General features: G+C 39.9%; 1 protein-coding gene across 1 annotated transcript in view; it reads left to right on the top strand.

Annotated features, from left to right (window-relative positions):
- LOC117333252 (probable E3 ubiquitin-protein ligase HECTD4) overlaps positions 1-19,251 on the top strand; it is a 67,800-nt gene that overhangs the window by 34,093 nt on the left and 14,456 nt on the right. The window contains 20 exon segments of the mRNA XM_033892466.1: positions 389-467; positions 2,070-2,260; positions 2,397-2,532; positions 2,845-3,015; positions 4,732-4,899; positions 5,077-5,365; positions 6,473-6,576; positions 7,120-7,281; positions 7,388-7,536; positions 7,780-8,020; positions 9,494-9,752; positions 10,054-10,323; positions 12,069-12,334; positions 12,759-13,337; positions 13,465-13,595; positions 13,997-15,805; positions 15,807-15,983; positions 16,826-16,912; positions 17,104-17,203; positions 18,942-19,075. Of these exon segments, the coding sequence (XP_033748357.1) occupies positions 389-467; positions 2,070-2,260; positions 2,397-2,532; positions 2,845-3,015; positions 4,732-4,899; positions 5,077-5,365; positions 6,473-6,576; positions 7,120-7,281; positions 7,388-7,536; positions 7,780-8,020; positions 9,494-9,752; positions 10,054-10,323; positions 12,069-12,334; positions 12,759-13,337; positions 13,465-13,595; positions 13,997-15,805; positions 15,807-15,983; positions 16,826-16,912; positions 17,104-17,203; positions 18,942-19,075 (5,502 nt within the window).

Genomic DNA, 19,251 nt, shown 5'->3' with positions numbered 1-19,251 from the left:
CTTCTCAGGTAGGTCTTAACCTTAATGCCTTGCTTCATGTAGGTCAATGTCATACAGCCTCTTCTCAGGTAGGTCTTAACCTTAATGCCTTGCTTCATGTAGGTCAATGTCATACAGCCTATCCTTCGGTAGGTCATGACCTTAAAGCCTTGCTTCTAGCAGGTCAAGGTCATGCAACCTATTGGTATTTCTGATAGTGCAAGATCATACATTGTCTCCCCAGACTCACAATCTTTGGTCATACTGTGGCTTTATTAAGTAAGTATATCATACTTTAGCAGTTATCAGACACAGTGAGGATAGCAGACAAACAAGATACAAAAATGGACAGATAAAAACTGATCAGACATTTCTCTCTAACTCAATGTTTACTTTTTATCTTTTTCAGCTCGGACAATCGTCCATTCAGAATAGGGGGCACTGCCAACATGGAGAGGGTCGTACGAATGGACAGAGAAATGACAAAGGTCGGTCAATACAGCTTCCCTCCATCCATTATTAGACAGCAGTACAATCCTTTACACCAAGTTACATGTACAGATCATTTTGGTTAATACTAAATATACCTGGCTTATAATGAACTTTATATGAGATGGTGACTGACACCCATCTAAGTATCTAATGTGGTCAAATCAGTACCCTTGACCAACTAACCACGTCATGTAGATGAGATCTGTCAAATGCTTAGAAAAAACTTATAACTATAAACTTATAAACAATAAGAAATACAGTGATGATACATGGTGAATCACTTAATATCTAATTTCAATAATAAGTATATGTTCATCTGTACAATTTTATGCTCATCTTATTTTTTACTCTCTAAATGTAAATGTAGTTTTTAGCTCACCTGGACCGAAGGTCCGGTGAGCTTATGCCATGGCGCGGCGTCCGTCGTCCGTCGTCCGTCCGTCCGTCCGTCAACATTTGCTTCAAATCGCTACTAGTCAAAAAGTTCTTATTGGATTTTGACCAAATTTGGCCAGAAACATCCTTGGCATAATGGGAACAGATTTTGCATAAATAGTGACTCTGACCCCTGAGGGGCCAAAGGGGCAGGGCCCAATAGGGGAAATAGAGGTAATTCCTCTAAATCTCTACTTGTCATAAAGTTATGAATGGATTTGAACCCAATTTGGTCAGAAACATCCTTGGGGGAAGGGAAACAGATTTTGCATAAATAGTGATTGTGACCCCCGAGGGGCCAAAGGGGCGGGGCCAAATATGGGAAATAGAGGTAATTCCTCTGAATCTCTACTTGTCATAAAGTTATGAATGGATTTGAAGCCAATTTGGTCAGAAACATCCTTGGGGGAAGGGGAACAGATTTTGCATAAATGGTGGCTCTGACCCCGGAGGGGCCAAATGGGTGGGGCCTAATAAGGGAAATAGAGGTAATTCCTTTAAATTGCTACTAGTCATAAAGTTATGAATGGATTTGAACCCAATTTGGTCCGAAACATCCTTGGGGGAAGAAGAACAGATTTTGCATAAATGGTGACTCTGACCCTAAAGGGGCCAAAAGGGCGGGGCCCAGTGGGGGAAATAGAGGTAATTCCTTTGAATCGCTACTAGTCATCAAGTTATGAATGGATTTTGACCAAATTTGGTCAGAAACAGGGGAACAGATTTTGCATAAATGGTGACTCTGACCCCCGAAGGGCCAAAGGGGCGGGGCCCAATAGGTGAAATAGAGGTCATTCCTTTAAATCGTTACTAGTCTAAAAGTGATGAATGCATGTTCTATAAACAATTCTTGAGGTCTTTCAGACCTTTGAGAGTCTGGACTTCATTAATCTTTAAAGCAGTTCAGATTCCCACACTATAACCATATATAGCATTGTTAGAGTTTTACAAATAAAACAAATTGAATATGAACATTATTTCGACATTTGGTCTAATCCAACCAGGTGAGCGATACAGGCCCCATGGGCCTCTTGTTGTTGATTTGAAATGTAGGTCTATTAAAACAGGTGAACTGGGCTGGCCTAAAAATTCCTATATTCTTTGTCCTTAAGAAGCTAATGCTATACATCTCTAATCAATGTTACTCTTTTTATACTCTATAGTATGGAAAGGCAGAGGTGACTACAGAAGATGCTGGTAGTGCCTTGAAGAAGGCAGCCAAGTGGGCCCAGATGGGGCTGGTCGTGTCAACGGGGCCCCCCATAGATACACAGCAGCCAGAACCACCCACAGGGGACAAGAAAAAGACAGCCTTCGAAGTTGTGTGTAGGGAGAGGAACTCTGAACTAGCAAGGTACTATTAAAGTGCATAGGGAAGGATTTGTGATGTTACACAAGAGGTACTTTTAGTGAGAAAGATGAAAATTTTACTGGTTCAAATTTCATTTTAAATATTGAAATTCATAAAATTCACTTGATTGTTGTGACAGAACTGATCCGGTAAGACCATTTATCAGTGGACATGTTGCCAACAGTATGGCTGCAGAAGTGATAGCTCTCCTACACGGTTTACTGACCGCCCCTGAGACTAACACAGCCCAGTCCTGGGCCGAGGCCGTACAAAGGGTATGTATTGCTTCACACAGGTAAGATTTGAGTTCAATTGTACAACTGGATTTGTACTGACAGATAATGATTCAAAGCAGCAAGATAAACTAGTATTCTGATTCTTGTTTCACTTCGATATATCAAATTATTGCTTATAAAGCATAAAGCTTAACACAGTTTTAATAGCAATTTTTGTGATCATTTAGTCTGAATGTAGAATGCTTTTAGTGTCTTGTTTTCTCCTTTAAATGCAAATGACTATGAAGTATAATCATTGTATTTTTGAATGAGAAAAGATTTCTTGATATGGCTGTGTTTGTGTGACAACAGGTGTTGAACAACTCACTGACATGCCTGCCTCTACTGTATTCTGGACTGGATGCCCTCAGCTCCCCCCGGACCAGTTGTAAACAGCTTATGTCTATGGCTAAACTGGCCAATGCTGCGCTGTGTGCACTTGGTGGTTTCAAGGAGATAATAAAACCAGGCTGTAATGCCAAGGTGAGGTGTAAACTGTTAGACTGCTGCTCTTCTACATAAATCTCTCCCTCACTGCTACTAGCAACAAAGCCATTTTCACATTTGCTTCCATGTTTTCCAAGTTTTGGTCTCTGTACACGTCACTGCATCTTATGATTAATTCACACTAAGAGCCATTGCTAAAGAATAATGAAGCATCCTTTGTCAGTTGATTTTTGTCGGTAATTATTTGGTTCCGGGGGCTCTTGGGATTGGAATCTATAGGACAAACCGTTACCTATTGTGGCAAATTCCGTTCTCCGATGGATTGGATGTATCCATGATTGTAAATTTTAACTATTGCCATCACTATTGATACTGTTGTTAGATATGGTATACATTTTTAACGTCAGGGTGCCTTTGGCACCTGCCGTTATAGGCGTGGTGGGAAAATGTTGTTACTGACAGATCTGTTCCGGCTAACTATTCCTCTTTTCTGTCATACAAATGATATACATCCGCAGCCTAATATAGTTCCTATTTTGATAACAATTATTGACACAATTTAAGTGATGTAAACCGTGTTTACTGCAATTATTTAAAAATGAAATGTGAATGTTTGGTGTTCTAGACTATTTTAGAGTATAAATATTAACCTTTTTCTTCGTCAGTATATGCAATTTTGTTGGCGTAGGATTACGTAGTTCTGTCTCGATACTGCCTTGAAAATGAAAGTAGAAAAATCAGTTTGATCGTCGTGGAAATTTACATGCATTCACAGAGAAGCTATCCACATCTGTTCATCCTGAGTTCATATGCAGGAACATTTGATAGCTTAAAACCAATCCTATTTACGTAGTCAAATGCACCCGAGCATTCCACGAGATAACTTCAGCTGTCACGTGACTCATCACTAGTCAGCCAAAATGGCAGTTATGTCTAATGTAACTAAACCAACGACTGTTCGCAGTTTCATATTCATTTGTATGTCGCTAGAATACGCAAGAAATATGACCAGGAATTGAGGGCAAGTTGTAACAAACTACATTGCCGTTTTTCGTGAGGATTTTATTAAATAAGGTTATTATTTGTTGTTTGAAAAGAATCTAATGATTATGATTCGTGACTGATCATGATGTACTGGCGTCGGTGTCAAAACTAGATATGTCTCGTCGGACAACGCGACCGCAGTTTTCTATCGGAGTGAAAATGTGTTACTACGGGTCATAAAATAGATGTTTGATAGGCCTTATTAATAACTTATAGTATAAATAAAATAAAAAAAACTTCGGCTGTGTACATCTTGGATTTTATCTTTAGTTGTAGTTACTTGAACAACATGTTCTGTTAATAGACCGATTTTGTCGTTCAGTTGATTCTTTTTTTCAAAGTTTACAAGCAGCTTTACTGATTCAGGAGTATATCAATAATTTTCCACAAGCATTAAAGAAATGAGGAAAGAACTATACTCAGCTATTGTAAAGTTGTCAGCTGATATTATATGTTATACATGTTTTCTTGAATATATATAGAACAGGAATACCAGGGCCAGATGAAGACATTTCATCTGATACAAATGTAACTGTCTGACTATAAAATCCAATTTTAAATTTCTTATAATATGACCTCAGACCCTGACGTTTCTCAGGGCCTTTGGCCCTTTGATTGTTCTGGTTTTGGTAACATACAACATGTCCACATCCGATACCAGTAATTTTTCTTGGTGATCATTACATGTAACTGCTATGATCTGTATAGGTGGTCGGAGCAGGTATCCACAACACTACAGGCACTGTACTGAGTGTGTCAGAACAGACTGGTATGGCCACCCTACAGCTGGACACAGACTCTAACCTCATGTATACACCTCGCTACAGCGACACCATACAGGTCCCTGTCACACGACTACAGCCAATCAGAAATGAGGTAAGGGCATTTTACTTATCTAAACAGAAGCAGTATTTGAAATTATAATTATAGGATAAGTATTTAGGAACAAAGCTTCGATATTCCCAAAAGAAATCTATGAAAAAAATGATGTCAATAATATTTTGTAGTTTGTAGGAAGTTAGAACCATTAAGATAACTTTTGACATTTTCCAGATCTACACTTCCCATCAAGTTCCTGTAACAGAAGCAGTTGTCATGGCAATCAAAGCCATTTTACTGCCACAGGACGACAACCAATCCCTGATGCAGCAGTCACTGCCCATCAATGGAGATGGAAATAGCCTGAACAATGAGACATGTCGTGTGGTGGCCGAGCTACAGACACGGGCATGTATGGTGCTGGCTTCCTACCTACAAGACATTGACTTCACAAAGGAGTTTATACAACACTGTGGCTCTACCATAGATGTGCTGAAGTCTCTAGCCAAGGACTGTAGTACAGGTAGGTGTTCTACCCATAGGGATCTTATAATGGATCTCCTATTGAAAGGTATCCCTCCCCCAAACAGAGACCTGCCACTGATAGGAACACCACTGGTAGGAAGACTTCACATACTAATGGATACTCATCTCATACCATACTCCACTTATATGTGGAATCCCTGGGTTTAGGTGACTAATGGATACTCATCTCATACCATACTCCACTTATATGTGGAATCCCTGGGTTTAGGTGACTAATGGATACTCATCTCATACCATACTCCACTTATATGCGGAATCCCTGGGTTTAGGTGACTAATGGATACTCATCTCATACCATACTCCACTTATATGTGGAATCCCTGGGTTTAGGTGACTAATGGATACTCATCTCATACCATACTCCACTTATATGCGGAATCCCTGGGTTTAGGTGACTAATGGATACTCATCTCATACCATACTCCACTTATATGTGGAATCCCTTGGTTTAGGTGACTAATGGATACTCATCTCATACCATACTCCACTTATATGCGGAATCCCTGGGTTTAGGTAACTAATGGATACTCATCTCATACCATACTCCACTTATATGCGGAATCCCTGGGTTTAGGTGACTAATGGATACTCATCTCATACCATACGCCACTTATATGCGGAATCCCTGGGTTTAGGTGACTAATGGATACTCATCTCATACCATACGCCACTTATATGCGGAATCCCTGGGTTTAGGTGACTAATGGATACTCATCTCATACCATACGCCACTTATATGCGGAATCCCTGGGTTTAGGTGACTAATGGATACTCATCTCATACCATACTTCACTTATATGTGGAATCCCTGGGTTTAGGTGACTAATGGATACTCATCTCATACCATACTCCACTTATATGCGGAATCCCTGGGTTTAGGTGGTCATATAGCTTGTTGCAAAATGTTGGTTCTCATCTCAGTAGTTTTGGCAGGAATATGAATATAATCAATGTATAAGTGATGTTTCCAGGTGAAAGACCTTAAGTGAAGGAGTGCCAGTGTACACATTTGAGGCTACTTGATGCAGACTGTTAAACAGAAATATTTTTTTTTTTAAATGCTGTAATTATATTGTTTGATCAGGTGATCGACTTCCTGTGATAGAGTCCCACTGTACACGTTTGAGGCTCCTTTACCGCGACTGTGCCAAACCTCCACCACCACCAAGTAAGGTGGACACTAGAACTGTAAGTGTTTGAGAAATTAAATAATTCACATCATATACAACAGCAGCAGTCAATTTTGGTCAACTAGCTAGGTCCCTCAGATCCTCTGGGATATTTGGTTGACACTCCATATGTCCAGCAAAGCTAATTATTATATACCAATGCAATGTAGATCAATATCTGTACGAATTCCTGGCACAGATCATTATTTTGAAGCAAAATTTCTAGTGTGGTTGATGTTGTAAGTTTTGTTATTATCGAATTTTTAGTTTGAATTCTCAGTACAAAAGACTTTGAAACAAATAGGGGGATATTATAATCTCAGTGAGAGGTGAACAGGAATCCTAGGGTGACAATATTTAGTCTGTAGCATGCTGAAATGAACACTTATCAATTTGTATTCAAAGGAATGGAAGTGATACACTTTAAAGTGGGCTAATATACATGTGTTGAGAATTTAAAAGCCTGTAGTGTTAGATTCTAATCCTGAAAACAAATCTCCTAATTTTTTGTATTTGATATGTTACCATTCATTACCTTATGCTACCATGTTTTACTTTGCAGAACAAAGAAATGATGTGGGATGCAGTGAGGACCTACCCTCCTGTCCGAGCATGTGTCTTTTCCTCTGGGATGACTGGTATCACCTTCCTGGGCGACCCTAACACAGGCAGTGGACTACCAAGGGGCACACTGCTGTATGCTAATCTGCCCATCCCCCTGCAGGTAACTTATTCATGCTTAAAATCCTATTGAATTTTCAATGCACTGTTAGCTTCATTTGAAAAATACTTTAGTTCACTGCCTTACTTTGATGTGTGTCTGTTACTAGGCACCAGCCTTTTACTGGGAGTTGGAGGTATGTTCCTTTGGTGACAGCCAGGAGGAAGGAGGGGCTATTATATCATTTGGATTCGCTCCCTCTGCAGAGAAGAAGGATGGTGCATGGACAAATCCTGTTGGTACCTGTCTCTGTCTCAAGTAAGAATCCACATCTTTTTGTGTTCGGTCATACAGTAGTTACTGATGTCATAATAAACAATTACACATATTTAAGTTAGGTACATCAGTTTGAGAAACTTTCTTTAAATTGTTAAATAAATCACTCCTATTTTCATCTCTATAATTCGTTTTGTCCTAGTTAGTCAGTGAACTATGAATGATGTTTCCCCATGAGGTGAAAGGCCACATATGATTAATGAATTGTTTTCATTGATTCCACAGTAACGGTAAGGCTGTACACTACAATGGTGCTAGTCTACTTCAATGGAGGAGTGTTCGACTGGATGTTTTCCTCAATGCCGGAGACATTGCAGGAATTGGCTGGGAGAGAACTGGTGATGCTCCTGCCCATGGGCAGACTCCCCGGGGACGAGTTTACTTCACACACAATGGTCAACGTCTGACTGCCTTCATGGACGACGTGTCTGGGGCTATGTATCCTGTTGTACATATACAGAAGAAGGTTAGTCTTGTGTTATAGGGGATAGAATATAGCTTTATACAATCATCACTTTAATGTAAATGACCTGCTGGTAATTGATACAGTTAGGTCAGGGGTCGACATTAACTTTTTTCTGCACTTGTCCCTTCGGACTAGTGATAAGATAAATTCACTTGTCCGAATGACATAAGCACTTGTCCTACATGTGTTTCTACTTTCCGTCTGTTATGTGTAAACAGTGAGATGATTTATTATAAAGTAGAGGTAAGCACTGCAAGCCACAATTTCGACTCATAATAATTACTTACAACAATAAAACAGCAAGAAAATATTATTACAAGTTATTTAAGTTTTACTAAACCATCCTTTTTTTACCTAAAAGCAGATGAATGAAGTACTTTAAAATAATTAACTTTCATGAAGAACTGTTCGACTAAACTATAAACAAACTTGCTACTGTGAAAACATTAAAACATGTCACCGTTTTCTAGGGCACGGCAGTCTGCTTCATTTGTAGCCTCCTTAATTTTATCAAAACTGATTCATTTTTATTACAATTCCAGCAGACGGTATCTGTCGTAGTATCAAAGCTCTCACATGTACAGCATTCGCATGCGTTTCAAACATACTAGTGATACCGATTACATGTTTTCGAGAGCCCTCTGAAGTCTACCATCATTTCTATGTAGTTCCAAATGAAGCTTTAATAAGCATGATCAACTCACTTCCGTTCGATGGTTAACACAATTTAAAGGAGTTTTTACTCATTTTACAGTGAGTATTGAATCAGTTTTGACTTCAGAATATAGCATAAATAAAACACAAAGATAGATTTGTTACTTGTCCCGTCGTCTGGTACCGGACAATCGGACAAGCGTTAATGTCGACCCCTGTAGGTTTACATAAAATTATTTACTGTGGTTCATACATAAGAATGTGGTGCCCTCAAAACTTACCTTGTCCATCTGGCTCGGCTGGTTCTATTTCTGCGTAATAAAATTTATGAAATTGTCATTTGATTTCTTTCAGAATTAACTTAAAACTGATCATATGTCCTGGTCTGCTATGGTTGGTGATTCTGGAAGTTAAATGTTCTTGTTCCATGTAACCCTGTTAAATACTACAGCTGCAATATACCACTCGGCTAGAGAGATCTTCTCTTTAGCTCGATTGCTAGAGGGTTAGACTAGTAATCCAGAGGTCCCGGGTGTGATCTCTAGTGGAGGCAGTGATTTCAATTTATCATGCACACTGTTACATGAACAAATACACTGCTACATATAATGGATTTAAAATCATAACTTGTAGATTAATATATGAAAGTGTTTATTTTCTGCACTGAAATTTTCCAGAAATGTTGAATTTGCACTATTTTAATATGGTATACTGATAGGCTTATCAAAGTTGGTCCTAGGCCAAGAAAACTTATTAATTAGTGATTAAGTGGTACATAAAAATATAAAACATGTTATCATTTATCTGTGTAATTACCAGAATACCAGAATTCGTGCCAATTTTGGAGCGCGACCATTTGCTTTCGCTGAGGGCCAACAGCACAGGGATGCTGCTGATGCTGCTGATGATTTAACAAGAGAGATGAGGGAAAGCTTTGGACATCTGCCATTCCACTCTGCTTCTGACAGTGAGAGTGATAGCAGTCTCCCCAACACTCCTGAAGCCACTACGGCAGAGGTGGTTAAATCACCGACCGGCCCACCTTCCAAGACGGCTGTCATACCTAAACCTCAGAAAGGTAATCATTTTTCCCTAACTCAGTTGGTTAAAAAGTTCATTCATTTTAAGAAATGAAGTATTTTTGAAGTTTTTTTAAAATATGCGTTTAACAAAAAATACCGTTTTTCACATATACTCATTCCTCTAACAGAAAAAAAATTATGTGGTGTAATTGTGTTAATATTACTTGTCAGTGAGGAGAATGAAAAACAAAAATAAGACTTTCGAGTGGTGTTTGAAAGTTTAGGTTCATTAGGACTGTTATCAGACAAAAAACATAATCAGTGTAAAATATAATAAAAATCCTATATGACTTGTAGAGTATGAGCCCGAAGGTTGTCTGCAGTACAAGTTATTTAGTAGCTATGACACCTTTGTGACGACGGGTCCAGACCAGCGAGCTAACCCCGCCCCCCAGGATGATGAGTCAGATGACGATGTTGTGGAGGATGATCAGGGGTCTGAGGATCACTATGCTCTCCTTGTCAAGGCCTGGGAACAGAAAGTTTTCCCTGTCATACGACGACGCTTCAGAAATGAGGCTGAACGCAAAGATGGATTGGAACAAATCAGAGGAGCTCTACAGTTAGGTAGGTTGTCACAGAGAATGTACAGAATGTATCAGAGGAACTCTACAGTTAGGTAGGTTGTCACAGAGAATGTACAGGATATATCAGAGGAGCCCTACAGTTAGGTAGGTTGTCATGGAGAATGTACAGGATATATCAGAGGAGCCCTACAGTTAGGTAGGTTGTCACGGAGAATGTACAGGATATATCAGAGGAGCCCTACAGTTAGGTAGGTTGTCACAGAGAATGTACAGAATATATCAGAGGAACTCTACAGTTAGGTAGGTTGTCACAGAGAATGTACAGAATATATCAGAGGAGCTCTACAGTTAGGTAGGTTGTCACAGAGAATGTACAGAATATATCAGAGGAGCCCTACAGTTAGGTAGGTTGTCACAGAGAATGTACAGGATATATCAGAGGAACTCTACAGTTAGGTAGGTTGTCACAGAGAATGTACAGGATATATCAGAGGAGCCCTACAGTTAGGTAGGGTGTCACGGAGAATGTACAGGATATATCAGAGGAGCCCTACAGTTAGGTAGGTTGTCACAGAGAATGTACAGAATATATCAGAGGAACTGTACAGTTAGGTAGGTTGTCACAGAGAATGTACAGGATATATCAGAGGAGCCGTACAGTAGGTAGGTTGTCACAGAGAATGTACAGGATATATCAGAGGAGCCCTACAGTTAGGTAGGTTGTCACAGAGAATGTACAGAATATATCAGAGGAACTCTACAGTTAGGTAGGTTGTCACAGAGAATGTACAGGATATATCAGAGGAACCCTACAGTTAGGTAGGTTGTCACAGAGAATGTACAGAATATATCAGAGGAGCCCTACAGTTAGGTAGGTTGTCACAGAGAATGTACAGAATATATCAGAGGAGCCCTACAGTTAGGTAGGTTGTCATGGAGAATGTACAGGATATATCAGAGGAGCCCTACAGTTTGGTAGGTTGTCACAGAGAATGTACAGGATATATCAGAGGAGCTCTACAGTTAGGTAGGTTGTCACAGAGAATGTACAGAATATATCAGAGGAGCCGTACAGTTAGGTAAGTTGTCACAGAGAATGTACAGGATATATCAGAGGAACTCTACAGTTAGGTAGGTTGTCACAGAGAATGTACAGGATATATCAGAGGAGCTCTACAGTTAGGTAGGTTGTCACAGAGAATGTACAGAATATATCAGAGGAACTCTACAGTTAGGTAGGTTGTCACAGAGAATGTACAGGATATATCAGAGGAGCTCTACAGTTAGGTAGGTTGTCACAGAGAATGTACAGAATATATCAGAGGAGCTCTACAGTTAGGTAGGTTGTCATGGAGAATGTACAGGATATATCAGAGGAACTCTACAGTTAGGTAGGTTGTCACAGAGAATGTACAGGATATATCAGAGGAGCTCTACAGTTAGGTAGGTTGTCATTGAGAATGTACAGAATATATCAGAGGAGCCCTACAGTTAGGTAGGTTGTCACAGAGAATGTACAGGATATATCAGAGGAACTCTACAGTTAGGTAGGTTGTCACAGAGAATGTACAGGATATATCAGAGGAACTCTACAGTTAGGTAGGTTGTCACAGAGAATGTACAGGATATATCAGAGGAGCTCTACAGTTAGGTAGGTTGTCACAGAGAATGTACAGGATATATCAGAGGAACTCTACAGTTAGGTAGGTTGTCACAGAGAATGTACAGGATATATCAGAGGAGCCCTACGTTTTAGTTTACATAGGTTTGTCTTTGTGTGTGTAGGTATGACTGACATAGCACGACAGACTGTGGAGTTTCTGTATGAGGAGAACGGTGGGATCCCACGGGACCTACACTTGCCGACAATTGACGACATCAAGGAAGACTTGGCTAAGTTCACCATAGAGCGAGTTAAGAAGGGGACTGCCGTAGTGATTAGAAACACTGCAGAAACAAGTACAGCTGGAACCACTGTCCTTCCAAAGTTCGCCGTGAGGAGTATGTTGAGAACATTTGGCCTCACCGGTACTGTGCTGGATGTAGATAACGTAAGTTAATCGTATTAAGTCTTTGGGTGGCACAGGAAACTTCTTTTCAACAAAATGTTAGTTTCAATTCTCATACACATGTCAAAAGTTTGGAGAAAATAATTATAATATTACTGTATGAAAAAGGTACAGAATCTTTCTGAAATATTCTTATAAGAGAATGTATGAAAATATTGAATTGCAGCCAGGAGATGTTACATTTGTACTCTACATATACTGCTTATATATGTTAAGTGTGTATTAAAGAAGGATTGGCATTGTTTTGTTTAAGTAGATACACTGAGTGATCAAAAAGGGTTATAATTTCACCCCAGTGGTTCTCTTGATAAGCATTAAAAGAATCCAAAACATCCTTTATTGAACTTACTTATAGAGAAGAGAGCATACCTAACATAACAGAGTGATCCCTTGTTGTTATTTTCAGTCTAATGAGCTTGTACAGGTAGAGACATATCTGAGGAGTGAGGGAGTACTTGTACGTTTCTGGTATCCAATAGACATGCTAGAGCGCCCCGCCCAGGGGCTGCGTCGCTCCACCATCACTGGGGGCCAGATAATGGACACTAGTAATGTACACATCCACAAGGAACTGCTGCGGAGTGAGTCTGTACTGGTACGCATGTATTGTAGGACTGCTCTTCTCAAACTCATTGATCACTGTAACTCCCCCGCCATGGAACTTGGGTCCTGTTCAGCCAGTCTAGGGTCGGGAATGGCAGCGAGTGCTGCTCTGTTACAGCAGCTGGACATTGAGAATCTCCAGCTACTGTCCAATGAACTGCTGTGTCCTCCCCAACCCCACGGTACTATCAAGGCCTCCTCCCTCACCATGGCATCCTCACTCCAACAGTGTCTCTCCAGTCAGTCATGCCTGCTTACTCGCCTTCTCTACCGAGACGAAGATAAACTCAAGCGTGAGCTTGCTGTGGCCATTGCTCGGGCAGCCAATCAGGGTGAAGATTATCTCATAGAACTTACCAATCAGCTCTGCTTGTGCTTACAGGTAAATTGTGATTATATGTTATTTTTGATTTTGTGTTGATAATTAAAAGTAACAACATTAAACATTTGACATATAAATAAATGAAAGACCTATTAGATATTGATGAATTATGACATATTGTTTACAGACATCCCCAGAAATGTTCCCATATGAAGAATACACTGTCAGTGAGGCCAAGGTCAACACTGATATCGACTTTCCTGGGGCGGCTTGTCTGGTAGTGTCTTGTAAGACTGATCTCAAAGCTACAAAGAAGGAGTAAGTACAACTCATACTCGGGTTCTGATTGTCTAAATTCAATTGTCCATGTAAAATTATAAAACAAAATATTCAAATAGGTAGATGATTATTACTGATGTTGAATTTTCCTTCCTTACACAAATTTCATCCGTCCAATTAAAATTACATAATATTAAAGTTAAAAATGATTTGATGATCTTTTGACAGATTGAATCAAAGCTGTATTTAGGGTTACTCAAAGCATTTAGAAATTTGTCTTAAACACTTGATAACAATATATTTATGATGCTTTTTTCTAAATTATAATGGAAACTTTCTAAAATATTGTAGAGAGCCACTTTTGTATAGTAAACAGACTGATGCAAATCAATAATAGAATGTGAAGAAATGACATAATAAAATTTTTGTACTTTTTTCAGTACGTCTCTATACAAATCTCCCTGGGCGAGAGTGTTTTCCTACACGGGTCATCGGGTCAAGAAAACAGGTCAGGCCACCAAACAGGAAGTGGTCAGTTACCCAAGAGACACATCGTCCACCAGCAATCAAAACGAACAATACACACCAGCTATTGTGCCATGTGACCATATACATCTGAGAGTAGGAGTTTCCCCACCCCCAGGGGTACTGCTTACAATCCATGCCCTGCCCCCACAGTTCCTGCTGGCAGTGGCCTACATAGAGACCCTGATATCAGACCGGTATGGTTGTGGGACTCAGAGTTGTGGGGCACAAGACAGTGAGTCGCCTGAGGTTAGTAACAAATCTCTGGCAGGCAAGGATATGCATGAGAGTATGTGGAGTGTGGACAATATTGTGATAACTCCCACAGTGTTCAGGCATATCATAGAGCTTGTGTGTCGCCACCTGTGGACAAGTAACATCCCAGCACTGATCAAGGAGTACATGTTCCACTTACTGGCTCAGTCTCTTCGTATCCTTCACTACAGTGAGGGCACCAATGGATGCTTCCTCCCCACACCCCACCCTCACCTCAACCCTACTCAAGGGGTACTGGTTCAGCTTCAGGCAGAGCTTCAGCGATTGTACGAGGAGGAGACTAAAGGCTGGCCTTCTGCCACACACTCCAGTGGGCAGGGCATTGGCATTGGTGTCAGTGATAAAGGTCGCTTCTCGACTTACTTTCAGGGTTTATTAGAGGTCAATCTTGCCATAGCAGAGGTTAAACACAAAGACAATCCAAGGTCAGCATTTGGTCCCTCATCATCATCAACAGAGGCTGGAGCATCTAGCTCACTGCATTCTCTAGGTAGTCCTACTTCATCAGCCAAGAAGAAGAAGTTGAAGGCCAAGCGAGATAAGGAGCGAGGAGGTGCAGTGCCAAAGAGGACAGGAGGAAGTCCTCGGGTTAGTGAAAGTGACATTTCGACACCAAGTACCAGTGGATCCTCTCTGTCTACTACCGAGTCCTCTTCCTCCACTAGTACTGCTTCTGTCACACCCAGTACCAGTGGAGGAAGTCAGTCGGTCAACAAACCAGAGGACATGTTGTGGTTCCATCGTGCTCTGACTGTCTCTCAGATCCTCCGTTGTCTTGCCTTCAGGGAAAATCATGGTGAGGGTGCCCTGGCTGCGGCAGTGTCTGATGCTGCCCAGGTCCTGAATTCTCCTTCTGCCCACAACCGTCTCCTAGTCATCACTGGCATCAATAGTGAGGTGGATTCTGAGGTTATCAAATGTGCTATACGCCGGGCAAGTAAACCCAGTGGAGGTATTTATAAGGATGAAATTTTCTTACCTAAAGGACGTCCTGGTAGGAAGATTTCTGATGCTGAGTCTCTACCTGGTGCAAGTGATTCCTCCAACCAGACAAAGGAGGAAGATAAGACAGAAAAGGCAGAGACTTCAGTAAAAGAGGGAAGCAATATAAAAACTGACCAGGTACGAGGGTATGCGGTAATTAGTGTATTGTCTCGAGCAAAGGTGGAGGTGGTCCAGAAGGCCCTACTTAAGTGCAAGTCTCTGGTAGTGGCTACACTTCCAGACCAGGAGGATGTACAAGATATACCTGAAGAGATTCTATCAGTAGACACTGTGAATGCCTCCCTCCTGGCTGAGCGGGATGGCAACGACGCCTTGGAACACTATCTACAGTATATGTTCTTTAACAGTGAGGACCAGAAGGAGATTTCTGATGCAGCTACTCTCGCTCTGATAGAGATCTTCCACAGTTGTTTTATCATGGAACAAAAACATGGTACTGGGGAATACAAACAAGAGTCTGGCTTTCATCTGTCTTGGCAAAGACCAGATTTTACAGAATATGCCTGAGAACCTACTCTGTGTCTTCTTTAATCACATCAAACCACCAAAGAAATCCCTTCCTGAACAGGTGATGCAGGTGCTACGTCGCTATGGCATGATGAAATCTCCGGACAAAGAAATGTAAGTTTACAAATTATTTCAAACTTTTCATTTATAACTTGAGTAATTCAGTTGATGATAAAGGACAGCCTAGAAAGTTAACAAAACTATCCTCCCTGGGCTGTGAGCTAACCAGCCACACATGTCTTCTCTGTGAGATAGATGATGCCCTATTATAAGATCCAAGGGTTCTAAGTTTTACCTTGCCTTGGGTAGTAGGAATTATACTCATAGCCATACATTTTATGTTTGTCGTAAAGAGGTGATACTAAAACAGAACATCTACACATGTAAAGACAACTACCTATGAACCCAAACTGAGCTTAAACAAATAATGACACCTACTAAAGGTTAATATTTAATCTGGATTTTTTTTTTATTTCAAGACATAACTCATTTGAGGACCAAAAGGAAGTTAATGAAAGCTAGATATGTGTAACTCTGGTAAATACTAGCCGCAATATACCGCTCGGCTAGAGAGATCTTCTCTTTAGCTCGATCGGTTGAGCGTAAGACTAGTAAGCCAGAGGTCCCGGGTTCGATCCCTAGCGGAGGCAGTGATTTAAATTTAATTAATCATGCACTCTGTTACATTGGTGCCCATGTAACAGAGCGCCTGATTAATTAAAGAGAAGATCTCTCTAGCCGAGCGGTATATTGCGGCTAGTTTTTACCAGGGTTACATATGTAACCAGCAGAATATAATATGTTATCTTCAGAACTTGAAAATAATTGAAGGGTTACGAATTTCATTTTTTCTGGAAAAATTATCAACACACTCTTTCTACTGTAACAGTAACTGTAATTCTAAAAGGAAAGCTATGTTTAAATGATCTTTTTATAACACAATGTTTCATTGCCAGGTCTCCTGACAAGAATGGAAAAGGAAAGTCAGCCAAGAAATCTCCTCGCTCTTCAAAAGAGAAGCTGGTGATGGGGGTTGTTGAAAAGTGAGTACATTGTTTACTGGACAGATAGTAATGCCCGTATCAGTTTCATTACCAGTACTGCCTCAACATGCCTGAAATGTTTCCCAAAGTGGTACTGGCTTTTCTGCAAATAAATTAAAATTCATATCCTTGTTGTTTTAATTTGTAATACAATGTAGTTCTTTAAGTTGTTTTCATTTGACAAATTTCAGGCCAAGTCACCACAAGGACAGAAAAAGTAAGGGGAAAGATGGGCCAGAGAAATCTGCTAAGGATGCGGGGTCATCAGACTCGGCTGCCAGGGGTAGCAAGGTTTGTATAATAAGCCAATAAGGCTCCCAACCCTTTCCTATTTTATTCATTTCAATCATTTTGCTTTACTGTTTATTGTCAATTGAAAAAAGTGAATATGACATGGTAAAATAGATTTCATTCACCAGTATGACGTTTTATTTCAAAACATAGAGAAACAGGTCTTACAGCAGTCCTTTATTGAGATACATTGGAACCTCTATAAACCGAACATGCATGGGACATGGATATTTGTTCGGTTTACAGAGGGTTCGGTTTGGAGAAGTTGATAGAAAAATGACTGGTCAAATTCTGGATATAATTGGCCGGGACAATATTTTACACATCGAATAATATGAAAGGGTGTGAAGATATTTTGTTTCAATATTAATTACAATTAATCAGTTGATACTGGTCGTATTTCTGACATAGATATTGTCTAAAAAAACCATCACGGGCTTCATTTACGACCATGCAAAAACAACCCCCTTTGGGCCTCATTTAAATTAGATGCGAAACTCGCGATAGGGCTTCTACCTCTACTTGCATTGAGAAGGTTAACAAACCGCCGTGCTTCAATGAAGTGTGGCATTGTTTCATAATTGTCGTGTTTATTACCCCTCGGGGTATATATTGGATACCTGTACAAATCACCTACCGTATTTGACCTAATAAGGGCGCCCGCCTTAATAAGGGCGCCCCTACCTTTTTTCAAGGAAATAAATCTTTGACTGAGTGTCAAAATGGTGTTCAAAAGTAATAATTCATGTGAAATGTTTTGCTTCTTATGTGTTCAGTTTTCTTCAGCAAATTAAGGAACTGGAACACATGTTTTCGCCACATTTTGTGTATTCCTACAGGCTACAGATGACATGTCAGTGCAAAGAGCACCCAAAACTAACACACATACAAATAATAACTTACCATCTTTATTTGAAGATAAAGTAAAAGACTTCATTCTTGTTGATAAATAACTTTTGTTCAGAACAGAAAGCTAGTAAAAGACATTGTAAATCAATTATTAGGTCAAAGAAAACGATGTCTGATATGATCTGGGAAATCACCTGTTACTATAAATAGAACACAAAAGAGTTCCATTTGAACATCAATGGTGGACCACACGTTCTCTGGTCTAAAGATCAGCTGGCATGGTTTACAAGTTTACAGGAGTATTCAAGTGATGTTTAAGCTTAATATATGATAATGAATAGATATCTTCATCTGGAATATTTTTATGACTGAATATTTTACCGTTTCCACAACCTTGGGTATTCTGCTATAAGGTATAGTCTGTTTCATAAAACTTCAGAATAACTAATCTTAATAAGGGCGCCCCCACTGTCAATTACCTGCGCCCTTATTAGGTCAAATACGGTACATGTATACGCAGATCCCGAGACAATTAGGCTTCATACAATACCTGTCACAGGTGTTGTTTCACCGTTGACTGGCCTGACCTTGTGTCATAATTGCTCAGGTAAGGCCAGTTTTCAGAAGTAATTTTTTGTATGTTTTAACAGGAACCGGACACAAAATCAGTCCGGTGTTCGGAATTCAGTGGGATCGGTATTTGGAAGTTTTTTAATACTATAATAAGGGAAGGACCAATTCCGTACAATGACAATTTGTTCGGTATTCATAGGTGTTTGGTTTTTAGAAGGTTCGGTTTTCAGAAGTTGCACTGTAGTATGATTAAAGCTTGGTTTAATTTCAAGTCATTAATGACAATCGTGTTATAAACTTATATCTTGTTCTGTAGCCATGGTTACATGACGACTCTAAGTATCTGACATTAGACGGCTTCCTCCAGTACGTCCTAGAGATAGCCAAACAGGATGTCCGAGCTGTCTGGAGGGCATTCTTGTCTTGTGGATTTGATCTCAACTTTGAAAGGTACATTAAACATTGTATTTACATACTTGTCTTTCAGATTTATAGAAATAAACTTCCACAAATTAACATCAACCATAGTTCCTTTTAATCAATAGGAAAACCTTTATCCATTTCAAAAGTATAAACTATGACAGCACTTTGTACATTTATAGCAGCAGATCTGGATTCTGTCTAAG

This window comes from Pecten maximus, chromosome 8, assembly GCF_902652985.1.
Source record: "Pecten maximus chromosome 8, xPecMax1.1, whole genome shotgun sequence".
NCBI lineage: Eukaryota > Metazoa > Mollusca > Bivalvia > Pectinida > Pectinidae > Pecten > Pecten maximus.
This window is presented reverse-complemented; position numbering and strand designations above follow the sequence as displayed.